At 40.1% G+C, this 10,026-nt stretch overlaps 1 protein-coding gene across 1 annotated transcript in view; it reads right to left on the reverse strand.

Annotated features, from left to right (window-relative positions):
• melk (maternal embryonic leucine zipper kinase) overlaps nt 1–8,977 on the reverse strand; it is a 12,443-nt gene extending 3,466 nt beyond the window's left edge. Inside the window, exons 1-13 of the mRNA XM_037674964.1 lie at nt 8,865–8,977; nt 8,631–8,774; nt 7,695–7,763; nt 7,441–7,533; nt 7,147–7,245; nt 6,958–7,026; nt 5,393–5,491; nt 5,136–5,222; nt 4,848–4,970; nt 4,576–4,737; nt 3,293–3,572; nt 650–743; nt 376–532 (exon numbers count right to left, since the gene is read on the reverse strand). Of these exons, the coding sequence (XP_037530892.1) occupies nt 376–532; nt 650–743; nt 3,293–3,572; nt 4,576–4,737; nt 4,848–4,970; nt 5,136–5,222; nt 5,393–5,491; nt 6,958–7,026; nt 7,147–7,245; nt 7,441–7,533; nt 7,695–7,763; nt 8,631–8,774; nt 8,865–8,945 (1,557 nt within the window). The 5' untranslated portion in view covers nt 8,946–8,977. The remainder of the gene's footprint in view (nt 1–375; nt 533–649; nt 744–3,292; nt 3,573–4,575; nt 4,738–4,847; nt 4,971–5,135; nt 5,223–5,392; nt 5,492–6,957; nt 7,027–7,146; nt 7,246–7,440; nt 7,534–7,694; nt 7,764–8,630; nt 8,775–8,864) is intronic.
• Between the last annotated feature and the right edge of the window lie 1,049 nt (nt 8,978–10,026).

Here is a 10,026-nt window from a genome sequence, read left to right on the forward strand (position 1 = left end):
TTAACTAGTCTTGTGCTTCTTTTAGCTGGTGATTTGATATTTTAGCTGGTGTGATTCTTTTAACTGTCAATGTCTGCATTAGCTTCTTCAAAAAACTATAGGAAAGTCACAACGTTTAGAATTTACATTTCTGTAAATGTTTATTTTTTCTAATTATTGTATGTTACACATCTCTGTTTTTTTAAATGTAGCATGGGAATAAACTTTAAACACGTAAAACAAAACTTCAAAACACTTTGCATATTGGCTGAAAAATCTAACTAATGTAACAACAGGCTGAAACCTGACCATGATTTTGTTTTTTGCATCTCTTTCTGCGTATGATGCAAGTTTGACGTAGGTCAGCTCGTCCGTTTGTTTTTCATATGCGTGTACCTTAATCTTGCGTGGGGCGTCCCGCAGGGCTCGTCTTTTACTCGGGGTGAGCATGGTGATCACCTTGTCCAGGCCTCTCTCCAGGGAGCCAAACATCTTTCCTCCTCGCTTCTTCTTCCCACTGTCTTCTGTGACAGCCATGTCCAGCGACCTGGACCTGGAGAGAAAACACGATTTCACAAACACCGACCTTCTGCCTGCACAACCGTTTTCCTCTCCTCAGTCGCTTCTGAAACCTCCCCTGAAGCACCGACCGATCCTGTGGTTCACTCACCTTCGCTCTGGACTGAATGCCATTATTTCTATGTTTGCAGAGTCCTTTATTTCTGCAGCTTTCTTCTTATTCTGCTCCTTAGATGTGCTGTCACCTAAAACACACACACACACACACACACACTTGCTAAACAACAGTTTATTTTTATCTAAAAAAGTTAAATCTGGTACTCTGGACATTCAAAAAAAACAAAAAAAACAAAGCAAAACAAACAAACAAACAAAAAAAAATCAGGTAAAATTGGTTTCTCGTTTAAGTATCGGCTGATCACCCAAAATTAAGGAAATCAGGGCCGATAAGTCGGCCGGCTGATTTATCGGTGCACCCCTATGTAGAAATCCTGTTCCATTACAACTCAGCACACATGTCCTGCAGTCTCCCATGAAGGCATGAGAAACCGTCTCAATCAATTCTATTTCAATTCAGTTTATTTATATAGCTCCATATCACACAAAGTTGTCTCAGAGCACTTTACAGGAACATTCACATACATAGAAAAGCCAATTAGTAAACTTCTCCATCTAAGGAATTACATGGGATCTATGCATGACATTTTTGTAACAAAACTTGCATAAAAAAAGCTTGTATCAAAAAGTCACCTAGTCTTTCTTATCTTTTTAGCTGAAAAAGTGGAAAGGAAATAAAAATACTACTTTGTTAAAAAAAAATAGAAGACGGACATGATTGTCCTTTTCTTAAGAAACACGTTTATATCCTTACTAGAGCATTGTACTGGTTTTCAGTCATTTCTGTAACCTAACCCAGACCCTAAACTAACCTGGTTCTGCTGGAGGTTTCTTTCTCATGAGGGAGTTTTTCCTCTCCACTGCCGCCTTCGTGCTTGCTCAATGTGTCTGTGATGAAGTTAAATTCAAAGCAGTCTACTCCTCAGATAAATAGTGTTAACTTATTTATATATATATATATATATATATATATGAATGTTTCTGTTCAGGGCCCTGAGATGACTTCTGTTGTGATGTGGCACCATACAGTAGTCCCTTGCTACTTCACGGTTCGTTTTTCAAGACTCGCTCTATGGTGGTTTTTCAAAATAAGATTGGACATGACACACAATTGGCTGAATGATGGATGAGCCGCACGATCGGCATGGATTTTTTATTTAAAATTAAAAACTTGGCAAAAAGGCCTTTTCCTACTCAGCTCCTACAACCTGGAACACTTTACAACAGGAACTGAAGTTGTCCACCTTGATTCCTTTGAGGGGTTTCAAACATTTGATAATGTCAATAGAAAAATCAAAGCAAATACGTTCTTGTTTTTAGTATTTCATCCTGTTTCACAGCACCCTGATTTATTGTTTTATACACTACTCTTATGTAACTGCATTTTTACTGGAGATTATTGTTGTTATTGTTTACTGTTTTGTTGTCTGTACTTTATATGTTGTCTGGAACAGGTCCCTCTTGTAAATGAGTCCTCGTGGCTCATTGAGACTAACCTGTATAAATAAAGGTTGAATGAATGAATACTTTGTGTAATATACAGCATTTTAGGAAAATGTTATTGTGCAAAATGTCATTGTGAATGAGATATGAACATAAACATAACAACCTGTAGATTTAGCAGTAGGTAGTAGATTAACTTATTTGATACCAGGTAAAAAATTTAAGAGTTTGAATTTTTCTCTCAAGTCTTTTGACACAGGCAACTTGACATGCAAGTTCTTTTACCATCAGACAGGTAATTTTTTACACAGGTCTTATTTAAGAAAGTAAGCTCAACTCAGAAGCAACTAAAGCAGAGATTGGAAGCTGTTCAGGTGAAAGCCCTTTGCTCCGACACCTAAAGCTGGCCGACTTTGTGAACACAAAGATAAAACGTGTCTCACACACGCACACACACAGAGCTGGGCTTCAGTGGCGAGAGAACACATGTCACTACAGCCCATGTGGGACAGCGAGCAAAGGAAGGAGACAGCTACACCTGTCACAGCGCACGCCTGGGGACACACACTGAGTGTGTGGACAAGGATGTCACAGGCTGCAGCGTGTCTGCTCTAACTGTAGATCAGAAAACAGGAGGCAGCGTACAGAGCAGTGTAAAGCAGAGCTCCAAGGATTTATCATCAACTCCAACAGCTACAGTAAATCTGCTGGCCGGACTTCAACAAGGAACTAATGAGGCTGGACATCTGAGCAGAAACGTCACCACGACAAACAATTAGGACTTTAATGATCCTCCCAGTCACATTACTGCCCTTCATTTACAGATAAGTGAACAGAATTAGCTTCCTGATAATAAGCTCACCTTTGACAGTGATAAGCGTGTGCGTCTGTTTTCTGTGGAGTAATGACAGCTAAATCACTGAATTATGAGAAGCTTTTGGATTAAACAAAAAAAAAAACCCAGGCCCGATAAATGAGTTTATTACCAGAAGACAATTTACTGGCAAATGTGTAGCATGCGGTTGTGGCACGTGTGATTATGAGACCAGCAAGCGACAAAGGGAACAGAATAAGTGAACACAGAGGGTGACAGTTAAATTACATCAGTTTAATCTAATAAGAAATTCAATCACTTGTTTGGAAGAATAAACAATTATGAAATCTGTATAGAGTTGATGCATCCTGTCCCCCCCCCCCCTTCCCCTAAAAAAAGAAAGAAAAAAGTTTTACTTACCTTTAGGTGTTTCCATGTTGGATTTGGTGACAATGTTTGTGTTTTTGTTGGGCGTGGTCAACACGTTCCTGCGTGCATTCTTCTTACTGGACACGGGGGTGCGGGGGGGAGGCAACGCAAACATTTTGTCTTTCTTCTCTTCAGCAACGTTCTCCTTGTTTTCGCTGGTTTGTTCGTGTTTTCTCTCCCTCCTTTGCTGGTGGTGTGGTGTTGCCGGCCTCCCCCTCTCTGCTGTGGGACTGTGAGTGCATTGTTTTTCTTCTGCAGGTGAGAGCAACCTCTTCAGGAACAGAAAAAGGAAATAATTGAAGAGTCAAGGAACAATTTATGCACATTACACAGTGTTTTAAGTCTCCTTTCTTCAGCTCTTAGGCTCATAAAGTTGGAAAGCTCATAAAATGAAAGTTAATAGCAGAAGTTTTCTATTATTTTACCTAAACGTGAACTATCATTTTTTGCAGTATAAGTCGCAGATGTTTACATAAATTAGCATGCCTGTGACTTATACAGTGAAGCAACGTATTATGTTTATTCCCCCAATTTTTGGCTGAGATCTGATGATTTCATTCATTCTGACAAGGAAAATATTGAGCACTACCATTTTCAGCCACTAGAGGGCTCTCGACTAATATGGCAAGTCAAGTGGCTATTAATGGGACACTTGGCTTGCCATACAAAGCCACCTTCGTCTCACTCCGGAACTCCTGGAACATACATCAAATCAAGTCAATCTGATTTGACCATCAAAGTGCATTTATTAAGGAAAAGTTAAAGACACACCTTTACTATAATTTCGAGCAACCAAATAATTGTTTTTAAGGTGGTTATCTGGTTAAATTTCGAAGAAATGCACAGTGAGTCCTCCCTCTGCATGTTAATCTTGTTAAATTCTTGTTAAAGTCCTCACGTGCACGCTCCCGTGGCCGCCATTTGGCAGTCGATTGATTTTTGTCACAACACCGGCTCACATTTCCGGGTTGTCAGCAGTGACACATAATAGATGCGACTTATATGGCAAAGTGACATATTTAAGTTTTTTCCCCACTTAATTAGACATATTAGAACTGATGCGACTTATAGGGCCGTGTGAGTTTTACGGAGGCAAGTATAGTACCTTTCATCTCCAGAGTGCAGAAAGACACAGTAGGTGTTTGAAAATCTCCAAACTACATGTCTATCACTTTGCTGTTGCTTTTGGATTTTTTAACCCAAGCTTGTCGTCTCGTTGTATCTTTTTCTGAACAAACTCATGTCACACAGAAGAAGCAGAAAGTTCCACGTACCACGTCTCTGTTAGCGTTTCCATCCAGCTGACCTCTGACCCTCTGGGGCGTGTACTGTTGGACCGAGACCCATGGACAGTCATCAACATAATCTGAGCAAAAGTCCAAAGAGCCAATAATCACAGCATCCACATCCTCATTGTACTGAAGAAGCTCTCTGGTCTGGGGAAGAAAACAAACAGACATGTTAAAATTAAATAAATAAAAACATTCAGATTTTCAGCCCCTCCTAGTTATCAAAGCAGCACAGAAGAAGCTGTCCTGTTTCCTACGTGCAGTTGGTGCAGAGGAGACTCCTCGCAGGCAGCTGGTTCAGGACGCAGACGGACAGGCTTTCCCCTCTGCTTCTTCGACAGCAGCAGCAGGTAGGTGGCTGTGGTTTGGTCATACTTCCACTGTGGGGGTTCAAATATATTAAACTGTTCATTTAACACCACATATGCATGATACTACATTAATATAAGCATCATTTACTACACCATAGTCCAAACCACTTGACGGCAAACAACAAAATGGGGCACCACAGAAAAACCCAATTAGGAACACACACACACACACACCTCTTTCACGAGTGCTGTGGTGCTTTCTCTTGACCGCTTCATGTTGACTGCCATCTCAGTGATACAGTCTTCATCTAGACGATCAAGCTACACAAAAAAAAAAGCTTTAAATGTTTACACAAGTCTTAAGATACGTGGTGATTTGAGGGAGAGAAACAAAACTCCCATCAGGAATCAAAAGAAAGACCACAGCTTAAATAATCTGATTACAAGCTAAGAAAAGTGTGTTTGTGTTGCAGCTTTCTGAGCGTCTGTACCGGCTGTCTGCTGTGCCACTCCACAGGGCTGTTATAGTCCTTGGTAACCCAGGGGTGGTCCAGCAGCTGTCTGACAGTCAGACGGCGCTTGGGGTCCACCTGCAGGACACACACCGACACTTCAATTCAAAACGAGGCTACAGCAGGGACTGTCCACAAAATGTACTCCAGAGATAGAAAGTTTCTAATCAGACTGAAGGAGAAGCTTTCTATAAGCCATCCTTCTGGTGATAATGACTAGTTTAATTTATTTCTATTTCTGCTTTCATACACAGATGGCAAAAGAGTTAAGACAACTTTGCTTCTTTGATGGAGACGTTTTTCTGTGATTTTACCTGTAAATCTCTGTACATTTATGCAGAAAATCACAAACAAGGTTACATCATGTCATCTGGACAAGTTTCTGGACAAGGGTTAGAAGCTGGTTTCTTGGAATTCAACAGGTTGGCTTGAAACACATCAATGAGGACTATCTATGGGACAGATCTGGGTTGGCAGGCCTCCGACTGATGAAGCCTTTTGGATGAAAGACGAAACGTTTCTCCCTCAAAGAAACTCGTTCAGATGACGCAATTTAACATTTTTTGTGATTTATCTACCTGGAGGATTGAGCTTACAAACCTTTTTATACAGAATTACTTTATTTATTGCGATTTCAAGTAATAAATAAATAAATAAATGCGCTGCTGTGGTCGAGTGGTTAGAGCAGTCGTCCTTCAATGCAAGAGTTGGGGGTTCGATTCCACCCAAAGTCACATGCTGAAGCAAGGCTGGGCAAGACACTGAACCCTTCATTGCCTCCGATGCGTGTCCCATCAGTGTACGAATGTGATAAAGAACTGATTATTCTTGTATAGATCTATGTAAGAATGGGTAAATGAGGACATGGATTGTAGTGTGAAGCGCTTTGAGTGTCTTGATAATATAGAAAGACGTTCTATAAGTACAGTCAATTTACCGTTAAAATGCTAAAGAACAAGTTTTAAAAACTACGGTAGTATGCGAGTTTTGAGTTGGATAACACTAAACGCTGAAGAAATGCACCAAAATAATTTGTTTTGGGATTTTTGGGGGTCAAAGATGGAGAAATAATGTTATCAGCAATTCCTGCTACAGTTACCAGTAATTCCTGACTAGAAAACAGTGTCACAGAAAGTCAAGATGGGTAAAAACAGTAAGTATCCTCACTGCTGGACTCAAACCCGTGTCTCCTACATGCCGGCGCTTCTAGCACTTGAATGAACTAAACAGCTGTTCCACGCTGCCTGACCCTGCAGCCGCTTTCTTTTTCTAATATGTGCCACAGTCCTAGTCAGGTTTGATCATGCGCTGTGAGTGAGCAAACACTTAATAACACTTAAGTTGATTTAGGAATAAACTAAGACTTCAGAGACAGAACCCAATGACCTCAGAGGTCTGAGACGGCTCCTGAGCTGCCAACTGACGAGTACCGCCCTGCAGTCTAAATGTTTTGTGCTGCTGCACATCAGAAATAATTATTTTTGTAAATTTATATCACAGAATGATCATCAAAACAGAACAAAAAACACTAACAGAATACACACCTGCATCATCTGGTTGAGGAGGAGGATACTACCTGTAGAGAGCCACTGTGGGTTATCATATTTACCTCTCTGGGGAAAAAAAAAAAAAAAGAGACTTTCAGTTTTCAATTTTACCTACATAGTAGTAGTAAATTGTCTGTAAATGCCTCAGGTTCAGTGGAAATATAACTAACTCAGCAGTTTTCTTACCGTAATCTTCCTGTAAAGGACCATGCAGTTGTCATCGTCAAAGGGGAGGTATCCACAGAGCAGAGCGAACAGCAGAACCCCCATGCTCCAAACATCAGCCTGGAGGTTACAGCATCGAGTGTTACAGGCAGGATTTCACAGCTCAGCTGCTCCGAGTCATGCACCAGTAAATATGATCCGGACACCCACAGAAGAGCAACATGTGAAGCAGGCAGGTAATAACAGCTCTTTGTGGGAACAAATGTAAACTCGACCGATTTTAAATGATATTAAAAATCAAACCCCGATATTTACCTCTGAACCGATGTATGCTTTCCCCTGAATGAGTTCAGGAGCAGCATAAGCAGGACTCCCACAACAAGTCTTCAGCTCATAACCCAAACCACCCTGAACAGGAGCAACCACAACCCATAAGAAGGTTTTCACGAAACATAAATGTAAGGCGTGGACTTTGCCTCGAGGCACTAAATAGGAAAGCCATATGCAGTTACTGTTTTTAACCTATTGCATTTATTTGGATCTCAGAATAAGAAAATGTGATGACATACCTTGGGTTTGGCACATAAGCCAAAGTCTATGAGCTTCAAGTTCTGGTCCTCATCAATCAGCAGGTTTTCCTAATGTGGAGATAAAAAAAAAAAACATTTTAGTTGACATTAAACTGTGTTGTCACAATCAAAAATATACATTACTGCACAAATCTTTGTTTTCAAGTAGCCAGACTTTATAAAGCCCTTTTAAATTGGCCTTGATCAGTAATTCTTCATGTTTTTGTATTTTTCAGTCCAGCACCTGTCATTGAGTCATCCCTCTGACCTAAAGGATCATTCAGACATTAAAACATTTACAAAGGGATGAATCAGTGTTGTTCTTTTTTTTTTTCCATTCAACCTTTATTTATACAGATTAGCCTCATTGAGCCACGGGGGCTCATTTGCAAGAGAGACCTGTTCCAGACAGAACATATAAAGTACAGACAACAAAACAGTAAACAATAACAACAATAAACTCCAGTAAAAATGCAGTTAAAATAAGAATAGTGTATACAACAATAAATCAGGGTGCTGTGGGTGAAATACTAAAAAAATACTTCACACATAACACACAGCTTGGCAAAAAAATAATTATTAAACAGAAACTAATTTAGCTCCAAGCAAGTGATTCCCAAAGACCTACTATAGTACCAGTACCTAAAAACTGGACATACAGTTGATCAACAAAGATGATGCAATGCTGATTAGGATCACTTTAAAAGTTTACAGGAAATTCTGGCTTCTTGAAAGCAAAATGTGACAAAACTAGGGGTTTGTTTCAGATTTTAACTGTACTGTACATTTACATTCAACATTTATTTATACAGGTTAGTCTCATTGAGCCTCAAGGACTCGTTTACAAGAGAGGCATGTTTATAACAAAGAGTGATGACAACAGTAGACAAACATTTGTCATGTCACATTGTACACAAGCACGATTATTATTTGTACCGGTTTGAGATCCCTGTGTGCGTATCCTTGGCTGTGCACATAGGCCATCGCTGACACAATCTGCCTGAAAAACACTCTGGTCTCCTGCTCCGACAACCGATCCTTTGCTATAATGTAATCAAACAACTCTCCACCTGGGCAGTACTGAGACCAGGAAAAGAACAACAACATTCACTGGGAGAAAAAACAACTTATTTCTTACACATACACTCTGTGTGCCGTTAGTGCTCTTACCTCGAGCACCATAAATATCTGTGAAGAAGTTTCTATGACGTGGTACAGTCGACAGACATGTTGATGACTCAGGTTCTTCATCGCTTCGATCTCCAACTTTACACGAGGTAAGTCATCCTGTATAGAGATGCTGAGTTTATTTCACTGCGATACCAGTAAAAATATTTTAACTACAAAGAGTCCAGATATTCTAGTCTTCTGATACTTGTAAGGCGGTTTTTTTTTTTACTAAAGGTTACACTAAGAAATTAAAAAACACATACCAGGCTGGACTGCCATGAGTATTTTTGTCTTGAATGTCGACTCTCCTACTCAGACACTAAAATTTAGTAAAATATTAGTTTTTTGTGTGATGTCCTTGGGGACCGTTTGGCATTCCCAGGCCAAAAAAAAAAAAAATTGCAATTCCTCCAGGGAGTTCTGGGTCTGCCCTGGGACCTCTTACCAGTGGGACATGCCCAAGGAGCATCCTAATCAGATGTCTGAACCACCTCAACTGATTCCTTTCATTGTGAAGGAGCAGCAGCTCTACACATCAAGACCACAGGTGAGGGTTGGATTGTAGACGGACCAATAAATCAGGAGCTTTGCCTTTGGACTCTTTCTTCACCAACCGAAACAACGGCCTCATTACTGAGGACAAGATCTTGATCTGCGATGCATCTTCCATTGCAGCCTACCATCACTCGTGAGCAAGAAACCCAAATACTTGAACTCCTCCTTCTGAGGCAAAGTCCCCCTCCTCCATGAGGGGGCATTCCACCTGCGTTCAGTCAGGAACCATGGTCTCAGATTTAGAGGAGCACCCCATAATCTGTTATATCTGAAGTACCATGCATTCATATTCTGCGTGCTAATAATAAATTGCTAAAATTACATTTGATCGATCCATCTAACTCACTGTTTTGATGCCCTTTCCTGGTTTAAAGTGGTGACATGGATTTAAAATAAGTGATATTGTCACTACTACATTAAACAATAATATTGCACAAAGGATTTCTCTGATATTGGTAATTTAGTAGAAAACAAACTAGAGCCTAGTTATTTGGGATGGACTCCAAACTTGTCTTTTAAAGCCCAAACCGTGCTCTCAAACATTAATGCACTTTGTGTTTGCAGGATATATATATTTTTTTCAATTCTTGAACAGTATTCTTAAATG

Source organism: Nematolebias whitei, chromosome 3 (assembly GCF_014905685.2).
Source record: "Nematolebias whitei isolate Nwh7 chromosome 3, NemWhi1, whole genome shotgun sequence".
Lineage (NCBI taxonomy): Eukaryota > Metazoa > Chordata > Actinopteri > Cyprinodontiformes > Rivulidae > Nematolebias > Nematolebias whitei.